The 24,666-nt window shown below is 40.6% G+C and overlaps 1 protein-coding gene across 1 annotated transcript; it reads left to right on the plus strand.

Annotated features, from left to right (window-relative positions):
- Positions 1 to 1,979: 1,979 nt before the first annotated feature.
- Positions 1,980 to 24,551, plus strand: LOC103148014 (cyclic nucleotide-gated cation channel beta-1-like). The gene is made up of 33 exons (XM_007566605.2): positions 1,980 to 2,013; positions 3,011 to 3,272; positions 5,124 to 5,278; positions 5,406 to 5,920; positions 6,000 to 6,050; positions 6,332 to 6,418; positions 6,491 to 6,555; positions 6,788 to 6,910; positions 7,836 to 7,977; positions 8,945 to 9,104; positions 9,191 to 9,288; positions 9,365 to 9,448; positions 10,504 to 10,622; positions 10,710 to 10,862; positions 11,208 to 11,358; positions 12,676 to 12,816; positions 13,730 to 13,880; positions 14,500 to 14,563; positions 17,163 to 17,305; positions 17,391 to 17,690; positions 17,781 to 17,989; positions 18,524 to 18,574; positions 18,870 to 18,956; positions 19,048 to 19,112; positions 19,225 to 19,347; positions 20,651 to 20,792; positions 20,890 to 21,049; positions 21,149 to 21,246; positions 21,364 to 21,447; positions 21,520 to 21,638; positions 22,695 to 22,847; positions 22,951 to 23,101; positions 23,420 to 24,551. Exons 1-33 carry the CDS (start codon positions 1,980 to 1,982, stop codon positions 23,441 to 23,443), a joined length of 4,464 nt encoding a protein of 1,487 aa, XP_007566667.2. The 3' UTR covers positions 23,444 to 24,551.
- The last annotated feature ends 115 nt before the right edge of the window (positions 24,552 to 24,666 follow it).

A 24,666-nucleotide genomic window follows, 5' to 3' on the forward strand; every position in this document is an offset into this window, starting at 1 on the left:
CTCCACCTGCTCCAGCACCTCCACCTGCTCCAGCACCAGCTAAGGTAAGATACCTTGTAAATCTGTCTTTAAAGTCTCTGCTTTATACGATACAAGAAATGTTTTTATACTCGGATTAGCTTCCAGGCTTCTACGCAGCATGAAATACTAGAAGTGCCGTCTGAGTTAGCGAAACATTAAGAGAAACGAGTGTCCCGTCCTGCACATCATGCGGATCCGTTTAATGTTTTTCCAAACTTGTAACTTTGACTTTCTATCCTCTCTTCCATTGGTGCACTCAAATATTTCAGATTATTCTACATTAGATTTTTAATTTAGTCAAAGCCAACAAGTTCAACCTGAAGACATGTTCTTTTTTTATTGACTTCCAGCCAATAGAATAATTTGCTAATCTGAGTACTTTGAGTTTTAAATAATAATACCAAATGTTTATCTGATGCCAACTGTTTGACTAGTAAAACCAAGCACCTGAATCTGTGGAAAATGATGATTTGTCATGCAGGAGGAGAAGCCGAACGAGAAAGAAAATGAAGCGAAGAAAGAGGAGCAACCGCAGGGTAAGCTTGTGACTCTACTGTGTCCTGAAACTGGGGGTTGTAACAATACATCCAGTTCAGTTAGTGGCCTGATGACCCAAACTGGATTAAATTTAGATCTGGGTTCATGATGACGCCTCGGTGTTTTTTTGCTTAGTTAAATTCAGATTGCTGACTTTGCACGTGTCTCTTCTGCATTGAGTTTGTGGAAATTCTGACTCATTTGTTCAAGTGGCAACACAGAATTATAGGGATGTATATTATCATCACATATATTGTAGAAGATATTGTGGTACTTTGGACTCTAAAAGATCAGGGTTGTACCTATAAACGTCAAGAGAAAATAAAAGGCCCGAGAATGGAGCCTTGAGGTACGCCATGTGACTTTTCTTTTTTCTCTCTCTCTCGCTCTGATTTATAATCACCTAAGGAGTCAAAGTCAAACAAGGTTAAGAATCTGACTGAAATGCATGAAAGATATAATTATTCTCATTAAAAAAGAAAAACAACATGATTTTTTACTTATGTTTACCAGAAATCCAGATATTAATCTGTATTACTGTCTGCAATACTCCAGGTGCAAACTACAGCATGAAAAACAAAATCATTGGAACCAATTCAAGATGGCAAGTTGTGGTTCTACATTTAGAACAAAAACTTTATCATCTATTTTCTGTCAGCTTAACTCATCACTAGCAGGTTTCTGTTATTTTCTTCTCTTTCTTGCTTGTCCACCCTGTGAATCCTGTCTCTAGTGTGAGCCCTGTACAACCACAGATCGAGTTTAGAAATGATTTCCTACAACAAACCGAGCGCTGCAGTTCAGTGTTGCACATCGAACAACGCAACGGCGGGGATCTCTGTGACCCCGGCTACGAGGGAGAGTCGAAGAAAGAGAGGCAGAGCAACGAATAGCCCTGCTGCTCGCTCCGTGTTTTCCATCATCTGGCGTTGCTCCACTACTATTTTCACCGCCCGCGAGAAAGAAAAACACGTAGAACAAATCCAAAGCTCTGCTGCTGGAGCTTCACGGTGCACCGCAGGCAATCAGCAGACGTAGCCCAGGACAATAACAGCATCAGGGAGATATAAAAGAGGTGCCACGGTAAACACAGGGCAGCCACTGATGTTTTGTACGCCCGTGTCGGGAACGTGAGAACGCACTGGTGTGTAAAATAGACCGGCCGGTGCAGAGAGGCTGAGAGGCTGCCGCAACCCGCCAGCAGGAAGTAGACAGATCCTTTAAAACCTGAACAGTCAACGAAGACAAACCACGAGTCGTTTTGGAAATCGTAGCAGAAATATCTGTGAATTCATATCGAGACAGCGAGTTGTGGATTTCATGATTTGTACAAACGAGTGAATTCATTGGTTTCCTGTGAGCAGCACTCAGAAGAGGGCTGCACCTGGTTGAAGGACAAAGTCATTTCCTCAGACTTCATGATGGCGGACGGCTCTGCTGTGGGTCTGGTGGCCAGTAAATGTTAGGGGGCATTCTGCATTCGGCCCAAACATGCCCAGGTTTTTGCTGGATACTCCCAATTTCCTTCTACAAGCTTAAAAAAAATCTACATAAAATGTATTTTTTTCAACTCTAAATTAGTCTTTGGTGTGAGTGTCTGTGTTTGACTGTGCTATGAAAGAGCATGAGCCTTGCTTTTTTTTTCCCTTTTGCATCCTTGTCACACTAAAATGTTTCAGACTATCCAACATATTTTAACATCAACAAATTATATAAATTTTAAATCAGACTAAGATTTAGTGCCAAGTCCTTGGGTCAGCTGTTCATGCTAAATAATAATAGTAATAATAATAATAATAAAAGCTTTACAATGTGGCTGGATAAAAAATCCCCCACAGCGATGCAGAAGACTTATTGTTGTTACTGATGTTACCACCAAGAATGACTCAAGCATTGCTTAGAATTTGGAGCCATTTATTATTTGACGCAGGGCCAGGTTAGTTTGGATGGCTGTTTTCACTCAATAAACTAAATCACTGTTTGAAAACTATTTCTACTATTTATTTAAATGTACATTTTAAAAAAAAAAGTCATCCTACTCAGCTGCACATCCCTTGGGAATATTAATATAATATTAATATATTGGGAATATATAGTAGAATATTGTGATTTCTGATAACTGCTTAATTTTTTTAATGTTATAATCTTGTACAGTATAACAATATTATTGTTGTTAATCTTGTTTTGCTTGAATCTACTCCTCCTCTTATACCTCCATTTCCACAGTCTGAGACACTTCTTCTTCTTCTTTTCCTCCTTCTCCTTTGCTTACTTCTCTTTTGTCCTCTTTTAAAATTATATATTTTTTTTGTATTTTTCGTTCTGACCACAAAGCAAAAACAGAAAAAATTCTTTAATAGTGAAATGAAAGGAATTAGAAAAGTTGCATGTTTCCATAAGTGCATTTTATTTAGAAAAATGCTACTTTTTTTTTTCCTTGTTGCATCTTCAGCCCCTGCACTGGCACCGGCCCCAGCACCAGCACCGGCCCCAGCACCTGCACCGGCCCCAGCACCTGCACCGGCCCCAGCACCAGCACCGGCCCCAGCACCTGCACCGGCCCCAGCACCTGCACCGGCCCCAGCACCTGCACCGGCCCCAGCACCTGCACCGGCCCCAGCACCTGCACCGGCCCCAGCACCTGCCTCAGTTCCAGCTCCGGCTCCAGCTCCAGCAGCCACACCTGCAGACCCTGAGCAGCCGGGGCCTGAAGGGTGAGTCCCCCACCCAGCAACTAAACTAAACAACCTGGACTCAAATGATTCATTTCAGGGAAGATTCATTAAATCTAAGAAGCGACTAAGCAGAGGAGATTTAGTATACGCTTGTCAAAGCACATTTTACGTAGGCAGACACAGCAACCCAGTATCTAATTAATCACGATTTAATCAGGCAGCCCGATAAGTTGTGTGGAGAGAGGCGAAGAAAGCTGTGAGAGGTAAACAGAGTATCTGAGATCTTTATCCCTTGGTTTCAACATGTATATTAACAGAGCAATGACCTGAGAGTGGATTATGGGCTTTTCAGCTCTTTAGGCATAAGAAGCTCATCAGAGCTGCGTGTGGCTCAGCCATGAAAGACATGTGGCTAACGGGAAGCAGCAGCTGCTAATCTTCTCAGCTGCAGAGACAGGCTTGCAATCAAAACACGATGAATGTAAGAGGCAGCAGGGAGAGAATGAGAGCTGTGTGATGGAGGCGTGGACTGAGGTGACCTGGGCTGCTGCCGCCGCAGGAGCTGATAGTTGTTCCGACCGAAATATCTCAAGATCTATCAACCGTGATGCGTGTCTGACTTTATTTTGGGGTCACGCCCCGTGTTTGTGTTCATTCCAGTACTGATGGTTACATTTCTGAAAACTGCGGTGAAAAAGTAGTTGCTTCCCTATAGATTTATTTTTTTTGTGTGTGACACTGAAAAGTTTTAGACCTTCAAAAAAAAAAAGAAAGAAGAGAGTAAAAAAAAATAATAATTTCAGTAAATATAAAGGGCTGTTTTATGTAATAATTTGATATATGAGGACGGAAAAGAAATATCTAAACCGACCTGGACCTGTGTGAAAATATAATTGGCTCCCTTGATAAATTATGAAGATTGATGCAAAAATAAATAAAACTCAAGGTGTACATCAAATACCTTTCACTATGATGATACTTGTCAGTATCATCATGTTACTCTGTGATAAAGAAAAGATTTTATCTTAAAATGATTTTCCTTAAAGAATATAAAAAAAACCTTGCACACCTAAGTGAAGTCTTCAGTCTGGTGTAATACTGATTCTATCCACAAGAGGGCAGAATTTGAACACTCATTTTCTGATTCCATTGGGAAAAGTTACATTGGTAGTATCTTCAGTCATAATATTATTTTATATAACTATTAAAACTATATAATATTGTGTTGTGCTTTTCACTGTACAATGCCTTGTTTTTGTTGTTCATTTTCATAATTGATTTGCTTATTTTTGTGTATTTGCTAATTTCACTGTTATTTTATTGGTGTAATCCTGTAGTGCACTTTGCAAAAGGGAGCAGCTGTCATATTCAAATTAAATTAAATTAAATTAAATTAAATTAAATTAAATTAAATTAAGTAGCTTCACTTTTAAAAGTGGAGGTTCACTGACCAAAACAAGATCACAGTAATGGATTTGGGCTGAGTTTTGACCAAATGTCTAAGATTAAAGCTACTGCAGAGTTCATAAATAAGAATAACCTATGAACTCTATAACTAAACAAGTAATATTTGTCTTTGGCTTATGTATGTTATTCCCTGAATAGGTTGGGAGTCTAACACAGCAAAGATACAAATAACAAATATTTAAACATTTGACTCAACATGCATGTTTTTAGGGTAAGGAAGCCATTAGATCCAGAAAGAAAGAAACAATTCATACTCAAGGGCCTTCTTCCTATGAGGCTAACCGCCCAATGATTTTTATTTTAATTTCTCATCTAATCCAACAAACGCGGTCACAATTTTTCACCAAAAAGTTTGATTGAAACTTCTAAACTTCCATTCACTTCCAATTTCATTGTCAGGTGACTTTTTTTGTTTTTCTCCAGACAAGATGAGGCCCCTCCTCCGCCGATTGTCATCAACAAATATTCAGATGAGCAGCTCAGAAACGTAGCCCAACGGATGAAAGAGAGACTGAAATTATACAAGGAGAAAGTGATTGATCAGTACGCGTCGTCCCCTGAGATAACCCCTCCTGTCAGTGAGTACAACTGCATCCATCGTCTCTGTGCTCAGCCTTGACACGTTATTATCGATAACACTTACCTGCTAAGTCAGGACAAAAATAAAAAACTTAGGTCATCTCACTTGACCTGTTATCATTTTAGCTCCACTGCTGCTTAAAGACGAATATGCCAGAGTGATGGAGGAAAGGGCGAGGCAAGCAGAGGAGGACAGGATAAAGAAGGAGGAGGCAGATAAGAAGAAGAAAGAAGAACAGGAGAAGAAAAAGAAGGAAGCTGAGCAGAAGAAGAAAGAGGAGGAGGAGAAAAGGAAAGAAGAGGAGAAGAAAGTGAAGGTGCCCTTAAAGACGAGGTTGACTGCAGCTTACTGGGCGTCGGTGGACTTTGTGATGAACCCGCTGGCGAACCGGATGGATTCCATCCTGGGTCCCACCATCGACCCCTTCACGGATCGTCGCTACATCGCGTGGCTGAGCCTGGTCACGGTGGCCATCAACTACAACACGTGGTTCATCACCGCCAGAATGTGTTTCCCGTACCACAACGAGTTCGTCAACCCTATCTGGTTCACCATGGACGTCCTGTCGGACGTCATTTACCTACTAGATGCCATCTTCTTTCAGCCTCGCAAGCAGTTTGTCAAAGGAGGAGACATCATAGTGAGTGTGGAGCCAAGAGACTGTCTGAGGAGGTGGCTAAGAGTATAACGGGTCAAATAATTTTTCGTCTCTCTTTTAGAAAGACCGTGCCTCGACAACGAAGCACTACAGGGAATCAGAGAGATTACTGGTACTCAGATTCACGCATATTTAAACTCATAGGAGATCTTAGAAGAATACACACCCCTGAAATCATTTAAAGCTTTTTCCATATTTAATGGGACATATTGTACACTTCAACTGAAACCTCAGAGTACCTCTAAGGGGGACTTTCCTGATTGAGCAGTTGTGTGTCCAAATATCTCTCATTAGCATCCCCAGAAAGACGGGATTGTGGAAAGCTTTCTAGAGCCTCTGTAAACTTCGTTAAAGTTACTTCGACCTCAAATGTCGTTTGTTTCCCGCCGACAGGCAGACGTGGTTTCTCTTCTGCCATTCGACTTGTTGTACCTGCAGTTCGGATTCAAATCTGGTTTCAGAGTCAACCGCTTACTAAAGGTGAGTTTAGTAAAGTGCTGACAGTGAAGTGCATTTCCTCCTCGCTGACATCCTCCTGTACTTATTCTCCAGATAGATACATTTTTCGAGTTCAGTGACCGTCTGGAGAGCATCTTGGCCAAGGCGTACATCTGGAGGTGAGTTCCATAAAATTAAATGGCTGGGGGGAAAAAGCATATGATGACGTTCATCTTTTAAGTGATTCAAACAATGAATTGAGGATCCACACAGAAAGCTATGCCTCTGGTTAAGGATTTTTTCCCGATGCAGCTCATTTTTAAAGAAACCTGTCAAGGTGTGCCACAAAAGTCCCGTGAATTTCAAGCTACAAACTTTTAACGTTTAACTGTTGCTATTGTTCCTTTTAAGAGTGATTCGTACCATTGGGTATCTCCTCTTTATGCTCCACCTGAACGCTTGCTTCTACTACGTGGCCTCGGAGTACCAGGGCATCGGTGGAACAAAATGGGTCTACTCCGGTCTGGGCAGCGCGTAAGTACACCACCGATTATATTACTGAATACGCAAAAACTAATAAAATATAAGCTTCCCATTTGGTAAAGTGTAGTAACATTTTCATGGTGTGAGAATGTAACTAAAGATATACGGTTTGATCAGGGAAAAGAAGTATATCATTGGTAAGCCTTTGTTGAATATTAAATACAAATATGTCGGAGTCAAACTCTACAATTGAATCCTCAAATTTTCTTTTTCAATTTATCACCCCAACATTCGAGTAAAAGCCTTTTTAAACATACTTGCGTCAAGTTATTTACATATTTATGTGTTTGCCTGGACTCAGAAAACCAAATAAATCTTTTTTTATTATTTCTGATCAAAATTGAACTGCTGACAGATTTGTTACCACTCCAGAATTATAAAAAAGTTTTGTCACAAGTGTTTATCATGTTTAGCTGCTACGTGACAAAGTTTGTCCCAAAGAAATTGACAGAAACCCCAAACCTGAAAGTCTTGTTGTTTGTTTGTGCTGCTGCTGATGGAGTTACCTCAGTTGCTTCTTCTATGCGGAGAAATCCCTTCTGATGATTGCCGAGTTGCCATTCCCAGACACCATGTTCGGACAGATCTTTCAGATGGTGAACTACCTTTTTGGGACGTTCTATATGTCCGTCATTCTTGGCCAGGTAGCTTCTTTCTCGTGGCGTGCTTCGTGTTATATTTTTGCTTCGCTTTGTGTCTATGTTGGATTGTAAAAGCAAATGCACCAAAAGAAAGTGCAGCAAGACCTCATGGGAATCATATGGGAAAATGAATTTAATATTTTCGAAAAGAAGAATACATCTTTATCCCTGACATTCTTTCATGATGTCCAGTTGAGTCGGGTACAGCTGTCTCTCGGGAAACTCTCAGTGCTGTTTGTGGACGTCCCTCTAACGTCCCCTCACCTCCTCCACAGGTACCTGCGCTGCTACTACTTTGCCGTCCGCAGTTTGATCAACATCGGGGGACTTAACGAGCCTCACACGGTCTTTGAGATTACCTTTCAGATGACTAACTTTTTCGTAGGCGTCTTTGTGTTCTCCAGTTTGATTGGACAGGTAACGCAGAGACCAAATTGTCTGTAGCATAGGTCGTAGACCAACCACCTCTCATCAGTCTGCGTCCTAAAATTAGCATCTCCTAACTTAAGACATTGACACCTCTTTCAACACATCCTATTAACATGATAGCTGAATGGAATGTGTCCTGGTAGGGGATCAATCTCACTAGACACCCAACATCCCTGTAATCCTTCACACTTTTGGATTTTTTTTTTCTGATTCCCTTTAGAGTCTTGACTGTGTGTCCAGCATCCAGCAGAAGTATGCATCTATTGAACTCTTTTCCACTTTACAGCTACAAGCTTTGATGATTTTTACTGGTATTTTATGTGGTACACCAACACAAATCTGTGGATGATTGTATAGCGGCAGATACATTATATAAATTTCTACAGGAGAACGTCTGGGGCACCTGGTGGCCATGTTGTAGAGCACCGTGTGCCGAGGCTGTAGTCCTCCACGTGGTTGACCTGGGTTCGATTCCCAGTCTCAGGCTGTTTACTACGTGTCTTCCCCCAAAATTTCCTGTCAATTGGCTGTTCAAGTCAAGAAAATTAGTGGCAAGAAAATTTGAAAAACATCTTGCAGATTTGTATGCAGCCTCCCCTGTGGTGGAACAGAACCACCAGTCATGATGGAAGGTTTTTTTTGGGGGGGAGCCTCTTTCATTTTTCTTTCCAAAATGTCTCAAACTTAGTCGGACTGGATGGAGAACATCCCTGAGCAAGAATTTCAAGTCTTGACACAGATTCTCAGTTGGAGTTAGCTTTATTGCCTGGATCGCTCTTTATAGATCAGTATAGGTCAGTATTATAAAGTAAAAAAAAAAGCCTGTGGCTGTAACATGACCAAATATGGAAAGGTTCAAAGAGTACATTTACTTCTGCCCAGCACTGTAGCTTCTCATTTACGCACCAATCAGTTGTCCTCTGTTTATTTAACTGTTTTTATCACGTTGCTGTAGATGAGAGATGTGATTGGCGCGGCCACAGCAGGACAGACCTACTTTCGAACCTCCATGGACAACACAGTGGCTTACATGGTGACCAACAACATCCCCTCTCTGGTGCAGAACAGGGTGCGCACCTGGTACACCTACACTTGGGACGCTCAGGGCATGCTGGGTCAGTGAAGACTGACTGAATAATAATTTGGGGTTTGGGAGTGGGCCTGTTTCTCCTGACCTCTCCCGCTTTATGCTGATGCGCAGATGAGTCTGAACTGCTGGATAAGATGCCTCTCGTAATGAGAACGGCCATTGCAGTGGACATCAACCTGGCGACGTTTCAGAAGATCGATCTTTTCAAGGTACGGGCATGTGAAGTCATCCCACCAGCGCGGTCAGAAGACTGAGGTGCTAAAAAATCCCCTCATGCTCCCACAGGGCTGCGACCAGCAGATGTTGGTGGACATGCTGCTGAGACTGAAGTCCATCATCTACCTACCGGGAGACTTTGTGGTGAAAAAAGTGAGTTTGTGTCCTTTTCCCACTGGATATCTAACGTACAATTAAATTATTTGGATAAGGCATCCGCAACATCTGTTGGCACCCTAAAAAAGATGTGGAGAAAAAACAAACATATTTCATACTTATGGGCACCCATGTGAATACTGAATGTCCTTCCTTATAAACATAGACAAACATTTGCCTTTCCCAAATGGTGTACTTCCTTTGATTTTACCATTTTGAATAGTGACTAAGAGAAACTGGTATTTGTTACAAAGTGGTTTGAACAGTGAATAGATCGCCAGTCTGATACCAAATATCTCACTTATGAGAACCAGAGTCACTGAAGAGTCAATGCTCTATAGGACAGAAAGAAATCGACTTTATCTGAAGCTAGAGAGTATTGTATTGTCAGTGCTTAAAGGAAATTGTATTATTAATGTCAGAACAATACAGACATTTAGGAATGCACGATGTATCAGCACCAATATTGGTATCGGACAATATTAGTCACTTTTTACATATCGGTTTTGGTCCAATAATTAAAATCGTGTCCATACTAACAACTGATATTTATTTCCCTCTTGTTTGTTTCTGGAAGGGGACAAGCGGTAATTGGTCATGTGACAGTGACAGTGATGCAGCAAAGGATTGTGGGGAGTTTTAGTGAAGTAGCAGTGAAGTCATGTAAAATCTGTAAATGTTGGTAGGTATCAGTTATCGGTCATAACAGGAATATTAATATCGGCTTAAATTTTCATATCAGTAGATCCCTTTAAAATTTACATTCATTCAATTCTTTGAATGTTTTTTTTTTCTTCTGTTTTTGCTGGACACATAAAGCAGGTCAGGTCTGTTTGAAACCCTGCAGGTGAAACCCAGGTAAACAGAGGTCACAGGTCACAGGTCTCTAAAGTTAGAAGAAAACTCCCTAGATACTCGGATCAGAAAATAAATCATAGAATATGTCAAATGCGTTATTTGACAGGACTGGGTTTTTGCCAATAAGTGGAGTATTGAGTATTCCTTAACAATAATACGGTGGAGGTCGCTGTGTCTTTTGTGTCCCTCTGCAGGGCGACATCGGGAAGGAGATGTACATCATCAAAAGCGGAGCGGTGCAGGTGGTGGGAGGGCCTGACAACAGCATCGTGTTTGTAACGCTGAAGGCCGGCTGCGTGTTCGGAGAAATCAGGTCAGTTCACACAGATAAAATGAGTTACAGGTTGCACATGCAGCTTCCAAGCTCTGCATATAATGAAAAATCAACCGTTTTCTGTAGCTTGTTGCAGTCTTCTAAGGACGGAGGGAACAGGCGAACAGCCAACGTCAAAGCTTACGGCTTCGCGAACCTTTTTGTTCTGGAGAAGAAGGACCTGTTTGACATTCTCATCCACTACCCAGAGTCTCAGAAGGTGTTGGCCAGAAAAGGGAGGTGAGCACAGGACCTGATTAAAAGTTTCACCTTGAATATCACATTAACTTCAGGTGTTTGACTGTCTGAGTCGTTCTTATTCCAGTGTGAAAGAAGGGCTTTATACTGCACAATCTCCTACTGCAGTATTTCATTTAAATTATAGAGTCATATACATTTATTTTTCATTTGTAGGATCAAAATTATACATACAGAAACAAACAATGCTGTGAAAAAAAGTACAGATGAGAGACAACAATTTACGCTTTGGACCAATAACTGATCTGACATTTTCTCCTGTGATGGGTGGACGAAAACTGCAGAGGCTGAAGTAATCTGTTCTTACTTTTGCGTATCTGCGTGTAGAAAACTAATGAAGGCAAAGGGCCCGGCGGCAGCAAAAGTAGAGGAGGAAAAGAAGAAAGGGCTGGCACTGTTCGGCCCCAAACCGCCAACGCCCAAACTGCTGCGAGCTTTCGGAGGAAACTTTAATAAAAAGATGTTTAACCAAATAAAGGTAAGTCGGCGCTACTTAAGTCACATGATGTAAATCATTAAAACACTTTTAAACACTACTTTGTTTTTTTTTTTTTGTTTTGTTTTGTTTGGTTTTCCTCCACAGGAAAAGTGAGGACTCAGCTAAACTGTGTATTTTTGTTGATAACTCCATTTTGGGAGTAAAGGTACAGCTTTGTTTCAGGTTCTTTTCATTGTTTTACATCAAGTGTTTTGTTTTAACGTGACGTAAATCACGTGCTGTGCATGCATGTGTACATTTGGTAATACAATCACTGGCATCAGAACTGTGGATCCTGATTAAATGGCCATTCTGCTCCCACTGGCCTTTGCTTTTTGCTACCACAAATAAAATCAATTAACATTCAAAACGCAACGCTGTTTTGAATAAGCTATGTGTAATATCTGCACACAGCTCGTCTGTCTGTATATTGTGGTTGTTATCTGATGAATCTTGAAACCTGCTGCCACCTTCTAATAGTTTTGCTGCCAGAAAGTCATTGGTGCTTGCATTGTTTTCAATGTTGCAATGCAAGCTAATAAGAAACAGAAACTTGGCTTTTTCTCAATTTGTAAAAAAAAAGGCACTGGTTTCATGAACTACTTCTAATGGTGGGCAGTGCAGGATGTTTGTCGTTTTGTTTTACACTGAATGTATTTGTCTTTTTATGGCTTTATTGTCCAGTTCTGTTGTTTTGTTTTTTTTGTTTTTTTTTTACACACTTATTTCATTATTATTATTATTTCAAGTGACTGATTTAATCCTCCATATTTTCCTTAATAAATGACTGACAGATGTAACGGCGGCTCCGTTTTGTTTTCTCCTGTCTGTTGATTTAGTCCCACAGCCTCCAGTTTGCGCAGCAGAAGCTCTGGTGCAGATCCGATCTAATCCTGTTAGGCAGACCGACAGACATTGTAAAGGCTGATTAATTGTTTGGTCTCTTCATGAAATCTGCATCCTCATAAGCCAATGAAAAGAGTGAAATTCACCCCATATTTTCTCACCCTATGTGTTTTCTTCCACATCCCAACCTTAAAAATGAATAAAAAAATTAAAAATTCTGCTTTATAAAGTGTAGCTTCATCTCCATCTCAGATTATATGTAATATGTAATAATTGCGATATACTTCAACTGTTTTAAATCAGGCTATTCAGAGTACGGCATGAGAAACGTTTGTCCCACCTGGCAGGGATTGGCGGATGTGATAGTTCATCTTGTTCTGGCCCAGACAGACAAAAGGGAGTGCCCAGAGGGAATTACCGATTCAAAGAAATTTAAAAGCCTCAGCGTGTTGTTTAGGTCCGACACGGCAGTCCACCGGGTTCCTGTGGGCAGACGAGCCCACGGAAAATCCCTCCAGCATGTTCAGCAGGTTGAGGAGATTTCTGGGCGCTCCGGAGCCTCCGCCTGCCCCTGTGACCGCCCCACCAGCCCCACCAGCCCCACCAGCCAAGGTAAGGCCTTGTCTGTGTTTATTTTCTTTTTCAAAATTCACTTAAATTCTTCACTTATCTATCTTTTAGCTGCAGCTAAAAGATAAAACTCACTGAAATATGAACTGGATGCCTGGATGGCATTTCTCTACGCCTGATGATGATCAGTGTAAGCAGCTTGGCACTGATGTGGAGAAAAGCTCCTGTTCTAGTTTTTACTCACATTCTCGCCTATGTAATAATAATTATTATACTCGATTTCTGGCCACAGCATTGAGTTTTCTGCTCATTGAATCAGATTTATTTATTCTGTACAACTTCATTTTTTTCTCACTATTCAACTTTGAGCGATTTGGATTTTGTAGCCTCCACCTTCTCGGTTTACTTTACTGGAAAATTACTAAAATTATTTGTCTTGTCGTGCTAGAATAATAAAAGAGGATTTTTTTTCTTTCAAATTCTGACATTTGAAAACATTTCCTTAGCTCTAAGCTCTAAGACCTTTTGGGTCAGATGTTTTGTCTATCCTTCCATATACTTGTTTTGGGCCAAACCCCCTGACAGAATTGCTGTAACTTTTGCCATTTAGCTAATTTTTAGCTGACATGGCGCCATCGTCACCTGTTTTGTGTTCAAGCTTTAATTTCCTGGCTGATGTCTTGAGATATTGCTTCAAATTCTCACAGGATGCTTTTTCTTCCTGCTGCCATCAGCAAAACACTCCCACAGCATGACGCTGCTTCCCCTGTACCTGTAATTTGGTATAAATTACAATTTGATCCCAATTTAGAGATCGGTGATCATTAAAGCTTTGGATACTTCCAAAAATAATCCACAGCAAAAATAATTGAAACTTAAGTAGAAAGGTACGGGGAGGGAAAAACTGATCTGAGAGAAACGTCTAACAGATTTCCCTTGTTTTGACAAATTGCAGGAGGAGAAGTTAACAGAAAAGAAAGATGAAGAAGCCGAGGAGCCAAAGAAGACGAGTGAAAAGGAGGAGGAGAAAAATGAAGAGAAACAAGAGGAGCAAATAAATGAGCAGAAAAAGGAGGATGAACCCAAGAAGGAAGAACAGACAACTGGTGAGAAGTTGTTAAATTCATGTGTAGATGTATTTGTAGTTTGTTTTACTAACTTGCACAGACAGTTTTTGCCTTCACAATCTATTTATTTTCTTCGTCTTCTCACTTAAGTTGTCTCGCAGAGCCACTCGGCAAAGCATTAAAGATCACACATAGCATGTTGGACTGATGAACGTGTTTTCAGTCATGATTTTCTGACACCAAACCTACAGTAATTGCTGTTTTGCCTGGACCCAGTAAAGTTTTGCATTGATCATAAGGAAATCCATTAAAATATGTATGTAAAGTGTGTTGAATTTAACTTAAAGAAATTTGGTAAAGTTTTATTTCTTTTAGCATGCTCAGTGTTGCATATATGGACAGAAGTTTGAATTTGTTTTAAATTTTCCATTTCACACGTGGACAAAATCGTACACACAGGCTCCGTCGTATGGATGCACCACTGATGATGAGTTAAAGTGGCTGTATGAAGTTGACATATTTTACTAACTGGTGGTATTTACATTACATTTACCTTTTCACCACCATGGAGAACACACGTTTTCTCTGCCTCACCTTTTTAAAGTCTCAAGACTTAAAACCGACCCAAAAGTTTTTCTTAGCTCTTTTCTTTTTCCAGGTCCTGCTCCTGTGCCTCCCTCTCCAGCTCCTGTTGCTCCTGTTAACCCAGAAGGGGGTGAAGGGTAAGAATGTGGACAAAGTGATGCATGCTGGGAACCTCAATCAGTTTGAGTTAGAATCAGCTTAAGAAACATTTCAGAATTGGTAAATCTGAAGTTTTGAGGTGATGTATGTTATTTGTTTGGATTCATGATTGGAAGGGGTCCCTCTTCATTTAGAGTGGGTTTTGTGTTTTACATAAGCCAATTTAAAAGAGTGAAAGTTGGACGGTAAATGTTTACATGAATACAAAGAAATGCAAAGTAGGAAAATCTAGTTTCTAGATTCTTTTGACCACACAAAGGACGGTATAATAACAACAGAACCTTTCCGGATATATCCATCTGCAGAACCATAAAGATCCTAGCGTTCCTTTTCAGAAGCTGATCTATTCAGAAGCATCTAAATATCCGTGGCTGAAGTCTTGGGATTTCGATTTCGTAACTTGGCGCAACTTAGCAAAACTCAACTGCTGCACACCACGATGCTTTTTTGCGTCCTCGTAGGGTGTTTCACTGTAAGGTAATTTTACAACAGAATCAGGACTAAACATGATCCACATTTTGAAGACAGTAGATTTATTTAGATTATACCCCACATCCCGGGTCACTTTGTCCTTCCACACAGAGATCATTGGCCTTGTACACATTCAGGTTAGGTAGTCAGGGTTGCAGAACCAAAGTCTTGTGACCAACAACTTGCAACATTTGTCAAGCTTAAGATTTCCTCTATGATAGAGGGAGTTTCTTTCTGCCTTTTTTTTATTTTGCTTTGTGCTACATTATACTAGTTCTACAATCCTGTATGATTGATTATTACAGCTGAGGGCGATTGGAGGTTTGTTAGAACTTTCCAAGGTGGGCCAGGGGTATAATACTGGCAGTTCGATTTCAACCCCTTCATTTTCATGTTAGGGCCTTTCAGTTGATCGCAAGGCGTGAAGTAGGTCACAGAATGAAAAGAGGAACTGAAAGAGACGAGAGAAATGAGCTTGTAGCCTGGAACGGACTCCTAAGCAGACAAGCTAGCAAATGACAGTACCATGTTAAACACAACGGCATGTCATGATGAAACGGTAGGTAAATGACCTATCTGCCTGCATATGGAACTAAACATGAAAGCTCAAGTCAGTGTTTATAGCATCTTAGTCAAAATGGCACATCACTAAAGCTTAGAAATGCAATGAAAGCATCTGTTCCCAGTACTAATCTAAGAAAAACTTGTATTGACAAGAAGAATTTCCTTTGACCTAAAGTCTAAAGCGCTGGAAAGCAAAAGTTGTGGACAAGTCAAAGACAAAGTCGCTGAAAATAGAAATCCAAGAATAACCCCGAGGCAGAAAGAAGCCTAGGCAAAGAAAGACAAAGTAAATCCTGTGCTGCTTAAGGCCAACGCTTCCAGATCGTACTGCAGGTGCAGCCAGCCAACTCAATCAGTGATCAGCCACTGTATAAAAAGGCTTGGCCAAGGTTAAATCCCTCCACATGAGTTCACTAAATTAGCTCCAGTACCTATTTTTATCTCTGCACTATTGTTACAAATAAGCAGTGCTTTCTACACACGCAGGTTGCAGCATTATTGGGGCCTTGGTGTGTATTATGGCTAAAAAGCTTGAGATGATTCAGTGATTCCAGTCTTAAGTGCAGCAGAATCACTTTTACCTGAGTTTAAAACAAGATGACTGATATCTGCTGCCAAATTCATTTAGTGAATGATTGTGCACATGAATCAGTGTGGACAGGCTAGTGTGAAATTAAAGTAACAATCCCAAGCTTTCAAAGATTTCACGATGGTAGACAGAGATATTTCTGAGTCTGCCCTCAAGTGGTGACAAAATGCCATGACATGTGCAAGGGGTTGCTTAAAAAGGTATTGAGTAGCTAAAACTATCAATAAGGCCTAATTGTAATGGAATAAACAAGATGTGTTTCAATTCAGTCTCTACATAATTGGTTTCTTTCATATTATAAATGATATGAATTTAATCTGTTTGTCTTTTAAAATGCCTTAACGTGACATTTGTTGTAAATTGCTGTACGGTTGCATTCAGTCGTAAACAACTAAACGTGAAAAGCTCAAACAGTTTCTGTGGGTCCATGTTACAGAATCACAAACCCTGATCCACCTGTGACCTGCAGCGTGACTCCTAAAGCAGGAAAAGCAGATTACCAGCTTAGTGCAGCGTTTGGGACTTAGGATGATCTCAGACCTCATTCTTTTTTAATTAATTAATTATTTTTTGCCAGATTTCATTCACATGTAAGCTATCGCTGATTTGAAACAATTAGCTCTTTTTTTTTGCCATCATTGCATTCAGCAATATAAATATGTATTATGAGACATTCATATAAAAGTAAATAAAAATCATAAATTTCAGGATTTATCCTTACCCCTTGATCTTTTTTACATTTTGACACATTCAAAATAGAACTTTTTGGCCTCCTTTCATATGGAAAAATTAAAGTCTTGGAGTTTGTGTTTTATGATGCGAGTCCAAGTGGTAGGAATATTTATGCACTGCATCAGACTCTCACATGTTATTTAGCATATTTTAACCAGCAGCTTCTCTGTGTCTCATTCTTTCATTTTTTTTTTTTTTTTTTTTTTGCTTCCTGTTTTCAGAGACGACCCCCCGGTGGTCTACTCCAGGTACGCAGACGAAGTCCTAAGGAATGTCATAAAGAGTTTGAGAGAACGAACTGAAATCCTCAAAGAGAAAAGTATAGACCCTTATGCCACATCTCCAGAAATCACTCCACCTGTTAGTAAGTGTTGGAAATAATCAGGGTCAAGTCGGTAACACGGAAACGGCTCTGGAGAGTTGTTTTTTTGACCCCTTTGCCTTTTCAGCACCCATTTTGAGGAAAGAAGACTACATCAGACAGAAGGAAGAGGAGCGCATAGCAAAAGAAGAAGAAGACAGGAAGAAGGCAGAGGAAGCAGCCAGAAAGGCGGAGGAGAAAAAGAAGAAAGACGAGGAGAAACGACTGGAGGCCGAGAAGAAAGCAGAGGAGGAGAGGCTGGCGGAGGAGGCCAGGAGGAAGGCAAAGATTCTGCCGGACATCAGCTGCTCGTGCTTTGACGTCCTCTTCCATCCAGTTGAGGAGAAGATGGACACCGTGTTGGGAAGCACCATCGATCCTTTCACGGGTACACGGAGCCAGCAACGCAACGCCAAAGATCGCATCTGGTCATCGTCAGCTTGGAAAGCCTCAAGTCTCTCTTCGTTTCTCTCACCAGATCGTCGGTATATCTCCTGGTTGACGGTCGTGGCCGTTGCGTACAACTACAACGTCTGGTTCTGCCCCGCCCGGCTGGCCTTCCCGTACCATAATGACACAGTCAACCCATTCTGGATATTGCTCGACGTCCTCTCCGATGTCGTCAACGTCATTGACATCATCGTTTGGCAGCCGCGACTGCAGTTTGTCAAAGCTGGAGACATTATTGTAAGTCCCAAGGTATCTCTGTCCGGGCGGTTACAGAGATACCTTGTGTCCGGGTATCTTGTGTCCGGGCGGTCACTGAATGACCCACGGGTCATTCAGTGACACCAAGTCAGTTTTCGTCATCAGAAAGTTTTTTTCCCACCGTTTTCTGTGACTGCAGGCATGGCGCGTCGAGGTTATCGGTGCTAATTCAAACACTTTTTCAACTTTAGTTACGTAATAAACTGATTTGAACAAGATCTGACTGTTTAGTTTTGTTGCTTACAAACATATTTTTATTTATTTTGCTTCAAATCCGTAAATTAGATAATTATGAGATGAATCAAAGAAGAATCTCAAAAACAGCAAAAATGACCAAACAGACTAAATGTGACTTTTTTGTCTTATTTTGTTTTTGCAAAATTATGAAAAGCTATAAAACCCTTCCAAACCCAAGTTGTTTTTTTTTAAACAAATCCTGGGTGCATCCCCATTTTTAAAAGTCCAGATACATTTTAACCATTCGTAATTCATATTAACCCTTTGTGCTTTCAGAAAGATAGAGCTCTGACCAAAGTGCATTATCGGAAATCCTATCGATTTAAGGTAAGAACGTAACTGCGTGTTCCACATTGAATTAAATATTCAAACCTAATACAGTGAAAAAAGTGGTTTTCTTTCCTGAGCTATGCAGCAAATGTTCAATGGAAAACCTCCATCTTTCTCTCTCTGATCACATTCCCTAACTTCGTAGGAGACTAATGAATAATAATTTAGTTCACTTCGACCAGCACATTTTCCCTTCATGTATTACAAAGTTTCTTCTATAATTTAGTAATTGTTTCATTAAGACAGGTAACTTTAAAAGATTCAAACATTTCTTTTTTTTTTTTTTTTGTAGACAGACATGTTGAGCATCATCCCTTTCGACCTTCTCTCTCTACACTTCGGCTTCTCCTCCATTTACAGATTCAACCGCTTCATCAGGGTAGGTGGCCGTTACGTTATCTCGGTTGAAATGTGAAATTCTTTGTTTCCCCACTCGACTTTACGCGAGTCCCTCTGTCCGTCTGTTTCAGATAGACTCTTTCTTTGAGTTCAGTGACCGACTCGAGAGTATCATGGCCAAAGCTTACATCTGGAGGTAAAAGCTCAACGCTAAACATCGCAAATACATGTTATGCTTTTGGGAAACACAGGATTAGATGGAACCCACGTCTGGTGTTATTAAAAGGTTATTTGGATGTCTGGTGCAGAGTGGCCCGTACCACAGGTTACCTTCTCTACATGCTCCACCTCAACGCCTGTGCTTACTACGTCGCCTCAGTGCACCAGGGTCTGGCTTCCACTACATGGGTGTATGATGGAAAAGGCACAGCGTATGTACTTTTTATCTTTGACTCCTTTAGAAAGTGTTGTGTTTGTGCGTAATCCAAAGTGGCAACCCTTCTTGAAGCCTCTGTACGTGGCGCTGATGGCCTGAAGCAGAACGTAACATCTCATTGAAATAAAATCAAGAGGTGTACTAATAAAGCTATAGTGGATGGTTTTGTGCACAAATTGCCCTAACCATCACCTTAAAAGTACCACCAACAGAAAAAAAAAAAAACTTTTTTGAACTCTTTGGAGTATGTGCAATAGCTTGTAAAGGTCACAATTTGTTGTATTATAAACCAGTCTTTATTTATTGAAGTTGGAGCACAAATTACACTATTTTTTTTTTTAGTTCCCATTTTTAAATTTATTTTCTTGGTCATACAACCGCAGACTGAGTCCATGTGGTCCTGAGTGAAAAAACAGAGGTGACTATGAAAAGTTCAAATTTGAAATCACATGCATAAAAAACGTGACTCTTCTGGGCCTGTTTTTCGGTGGCCAAGTCTCTTGGCAATCTCCATGAGTTATTATCCCTCCTCCGCTCCTGCTGACTCGGCTTCCCCTCAGACTAGTGGCAGCAGTCTGGTGCTGCCACTGGTCGTTTACAAGAGCGGTTGTAAACAGTAAAATGTGGAAGCATCGTTTGTGATGATGTTCTGAAGGGGGAGTGACGGAAATAATAAGAGCTTCTTAAAGAGACAGAGTCGTATTTCAAGGCGTCTGATATTGCTGTGACGCGATTTCAGATTTCTTTTAAGTTATTTTTTTTATATACAAGGCATTTTCATAACAATAAGGTGGCATAGTTACTTGATTATGCAGTAAAATGCCTGGAAAATATGTAATGACTCCTTCCATTAAAGTTTGGAATAGGTTAATTATCTTAATCATTGATCTTTGGATAATTTTCTTACTGCAGAACTGAGTTGCACTTGATCTTAAGGTCATGACCTCTCTACCTGATATGCAGATTTCATAGACGTCATAAAAGTCCCAAAGAAGTTCTAAACTAATCTAAGCCATCCGTTAAAAAACCCTTTGTGATTTATTCAGATGATTCTTAGAAACTGCAAGTGATTTTACGCATCACTTCTTAGAATGAACTCCGTGTCTGCTAACCCTTCACTTTAAATATTCTTTCTTTCCTATAAATAATTCAACCAGCAATAACGGCATCAATAATTCAGCTTGAGTACAAGATGAATTTTAAGGGTTTGTTACCTTAAATCAACTGAGCCGCTCCATAAACACAAGCAAGTTTACAACAGACCAGATGAAAGTCGTTTCTCTGCCGTTTCCTGCCAGGTACCTGCGCTGTTATTACTTTGCAGTACGAAGCCTCATCAACATCGGGGGCCTCCCGGAGCCGGTGACTCTGTTCGAGATCATGTTTCAGATGACCAACTTCTTCGTCGGCGTCTTTGTGTTCTCCAGCCTGATTGGACAGGTGGGATACTTTTTTATTTTCACACCAGAGAGAAGGAAGAATTCGCACTTGTAAAACATCTGGAAGATTAAGGAGAGTTTCTGTCTCTTCCCTCCAGATGAGAGACGTCATAGGAGCGGCCACGGCAGCTCAGGCGTACTTTCGCGCGTCGATGGACGGCTGCGTGGAGTACATGAACACGTACACCATCCCAAAGCTGGTCCAGAACAGAGTCCGCACCTGGTACAACTACACCTGGGCTTCTCAGGGGATGCTAGGTGTGAACTAATGCACTTCTACAATCAGTGAAAGACTGAAAATAAATGCTAAGCCGTTGCACACCTGTGAGAATCAGAAGGCTGTCTCGACCTCTCCAGATGAGACGGAGCTTCTGGACAAGATGCCTCTGGTGATGCGAATTGCCATCGCTGTGGATATAAACCTGGCCACCTTCCAAAAGATCCAGCTGTTTCAGGTGACTCAGACTGAAAAATAAAGAATACGTTGTTTTAAACTGAAGGGCCCGTTTGCAGAAAATGATCAAAATCTGAGCCAACTGAACTGACGTCGCTTTAACTGGCGTCTGTTTCAGGGCTGCGACCAGCAGATGTTGGTGGACATGTTACTGAGACTGAAGTCCATCATCTACCTGCCAGGAGACTTTGTGGTGAGGAAGGTGAGAGCGAGTCGCGCTACGATGAGGTTAAGACCGAGCCGCGAGCTGACGTCCTGCCTTCCCCCTCTGCAGGGCGACATTGGGAAGGAGATGTACATCATCAAAAGCGGAGCGGTGCAGGTGGTGGGAGGGCCTGACAACAGCATCGTGTTTGTAACGCTGAAGGCCGGCTGCGTGTTTGGAGAAATCAGGTCTGGGACGACTCGGCCAACACAGAACTAAAGATGTGAATCGGCACTTTAGCAGGCTGGAAAGATTACACTCCAGCCTGATTACCAAGTAATTTCGGTTTAGTTTGGAGTGAAAATGTCTGTGAAATATTCCACTTGAAGTCAGATAAAACTAGCTAAGAAAAGTAACTTTTCAGCAAGAAATAGGAAATTGTTTTAACTTGTCAGTAACTCCTTAATATTGACTAATTAATACCAGCTTCAGTGGCAGATTACTTCACTTCTAACAAGACATTTCCCCATGTTATAAGAGAACTAATCTGCAAATGGAACTAGCACTTTTTCATTAATATTAAGAGAGTATTGACTATGTCTTGCTGAAAAGTTACTTGTAAGTCAGTTTTGTCTCATTTCAAGTGTGTTAAGATAATTGCACTAGAAACTAGACCAAAATTACTTGGTAAGATTTTGTTTTTGCAGTGAACACAGCAAACTTCAGTGAAGTTTTAAAAAAGAAAGATCATTTGGTGCACAAATTTGAAATTGCTTTAATGCAGGATCAAACTCATTCATACCGGCTCAAATATATACCCTTTAAAAATTTGTGGAGAAAAGTCTAAGTAGCTTCCAGTGGATATCTGACCACAGTTTGAGCTCATTTTAATACGCTACAAAAACACAAAATCTTACAAAGTATTTTTTGTCTAGTTTCTAGTGCAAATATCTTAAATCTTGAAATAAAACAAAGCTACTTTGCAGCAAATTTCAACCATTTCAGGTTCAGTTGCAGAGTTTTAGAGATAGTCCTCTGTTTTCATCATTACATTTTGTGCAATGCAGAAAAGTCCCACAGCATGATCTGCCACCACCATGCTTGCCAGCTTGTACCATTATTGTTTCCATCTGAAAACCTCATGTTGATTCTAAGCATAACATCTTCGCCAGATTGTTGGATCTTTGTCCTTCTCAACCACAGCAGGAGCAGCTATGAGGACAGGATTTATTTTTTCTAGGTACATTGCTGCACCGCTGGAACAGTTATCCAGTAAGACTTCACTGCTGTGCGTTTGCCTGTAGCTTGCTGCAGTCTGCCAAAGACGGAGGGAACCGGCGGACAGCTAACGTGAGAGCATACGGCTTTGCGAACCTGTTTGTTCTGGAAAAGAAAGACCTGTTCGACATCCTGGTCCACTACCCCGAGTCCCAGAAGGTTTTGGCCAAGAAGGGCAGGTGAGCGAGTCGCTTTCCGGGGAAGCAGTCCTGTTCTGCAGAAGTTTATGTAGCCAAGAATCCACTGAGCGTTGCTCACATGTGCTTTCTGCGATCCTTAAAGGCAACTGGTTAAAGCCAAAGCTGCAGCAGGGGCTCCAACCAAGGACGAGAAGCCGAAAGGTCTGACTCTGTTTGGACAGAAACCCCCAACGCCGAAGCTCCTCAAAGCATTTGGCAACCTGCGCAAAGCGGGGCTGCTCGACAAGCTCAAGGTGAGATCTTCATGACACGCAAACCGATGGAGAATTTGCAGGGTGAAATTGTTACAAAACAAATAACTTTTTAAAAGAAAAAAAAAAGAAACCAAGAATAATAGTGTGCCTCTGACTTAGATGAAATGAACTCGTTTCCTTTGTGGATATGACAAAAATACTTAATTTCACATTTGTTTTTTTGCTGTATGATCATTCCACTCTGGAAAGTAATAATTCATATGTGTCATTAAAAAGCTCTAAAGATGATGTTAATGCCACTGATTAGTTCAATGTAAACCATCTGAACGCTCATGTCTGGTTGTCTTCTGTTTACAGAAAGGTGCAGAAGAGGAACAATAAGAGACGGAAGTTGCTTAAAGTTAAATGTCATCATGTACAGTTTTGTAAATTTGAACTTTGATTATTGCAACACAAATGAGGGTGCAGATTTGTGACAGCTCCTAAGATTTCTGATTATTTACCTTTGACATTTAGGACAAAAAAAAAGAAAAAAATATAAGTAGAATTTAAATTAAAATTCAAGTCTATTGTAACAAGTATTCTGATTAACCTTCTCAAATCCTGAAGAGACAGAAATCCATTAAAATGAACTTAAGAGCAAATTATTGAGTCATTTAATAGTTTTTACCTCACCAATTGTGTCCTGGTTTAAATTTTCTGCAGGTTTATTGTCAATTTGGTGGTAGCTCCTTAGTCTCCCAGACTGTTTTACTAGAAATTAGTTGATTACATAAGATTACAATAGATTCCACTGGAAAGAATCTTAACAGACGGGTACAGATAAGCACACCAATGCTATTCCTCACTCACCGCTTGATAGGATATTGAGGCCACGCCCTTTCCGTGCGTTGTTGCGTCAGATCCGTAATTCCCCTGTGCTGTACTATTAAAGTAACAGATTTGAGCCCGTGGACTTGATAAGGTGCATCGATAATGATACGATAGTTTGATAAGATGGACGCAAAATTTAAGTTTTAGTTAGCATCTTCGCTACGCGATATAACCTCTCTTCAGAGCTCCGTCTGAGTTTTCTCCAATTGAAGTGGATTTATTTTCAAACGGACCAATCAGCAAGCAGAAAAAGTCTCACGTAAGCTTCTAGCGTTGAACTGTCACTTTACAGCTTAACCTTAGAGATTGAGGAAAATAGCCAAATAACTTCAACAAAGTTCAAGCCACCAGCAAGTAATTGTTCCTAAATCTAAACCCTCTGCATGAAACAAGACATAGAACAAGAGGCTGGTTTTTACCAGGCCACTAGCATCATTTTATTTCTCCATTTATTTCGCAGTTATCATATGATGCTAGCTACTTAGCTATACTACATTTGTTTGCTTGTGGTTAAAGATTTATAGGCTCTCAGTTTGTATGGATGGATAAGATAAAATAATGTTTTTTTTTAAAACTGCTACTTTTGCTTAGGGAGTCCCTAAAGGGAGATGGAAGGAAAAAAAAGGATAATAAACTTAACAGTGCACATGAGATAGTATTTTGTGCTTACCATGTCTTGTGTGCATGAGATCAGGCAATAAAGTTTTTTTTTTCCTTTCAGTATCCCTCTA

The sequence above is a fragment of the Poecilia formosa genome, unplaced genomic scaffold (genome assembly GCF_000485575.1).
Source record: "Poecilia formosa unplaced genomic scaffold, Poecilia_formosa-5.1.2 Scaffold193, whole genome shotgun sequence".
NCBI classification, from domain to species: Eukaryota; Metazoa; Chordata; class Actinopteri; order Cyprinodontiformes; family Poeciliidae; genus Poecilia; species Poecilia formosa.

What these genes read in the sequence shown, in the direction of transcription:
- LOC103148014 (XM_007566605.2), top strand. Translation starts at nt 1,980, where the DNA reads ATGGCGGACGGCTCTGCTGTGGGTCTGGTGGCCA. An exon ending in CACCATCGATCCTTTCACGG is followed by an intron (nt 17,691 to 17,780) that starts GTACACGGAGCC and finishes TTCTCTCACCAG; the next exon opens with ATCGTCGGTATATCTCCTGG. An exon ending in GCCAAAGCTTACATCTGGAG is followed by an intron (nt 19,113 to 19,224) that starts GTAAAAGCTCAA and finishes TGTCTGGTGCAG; the next exon opens with AGTGGCCCGTACCACAGGTT.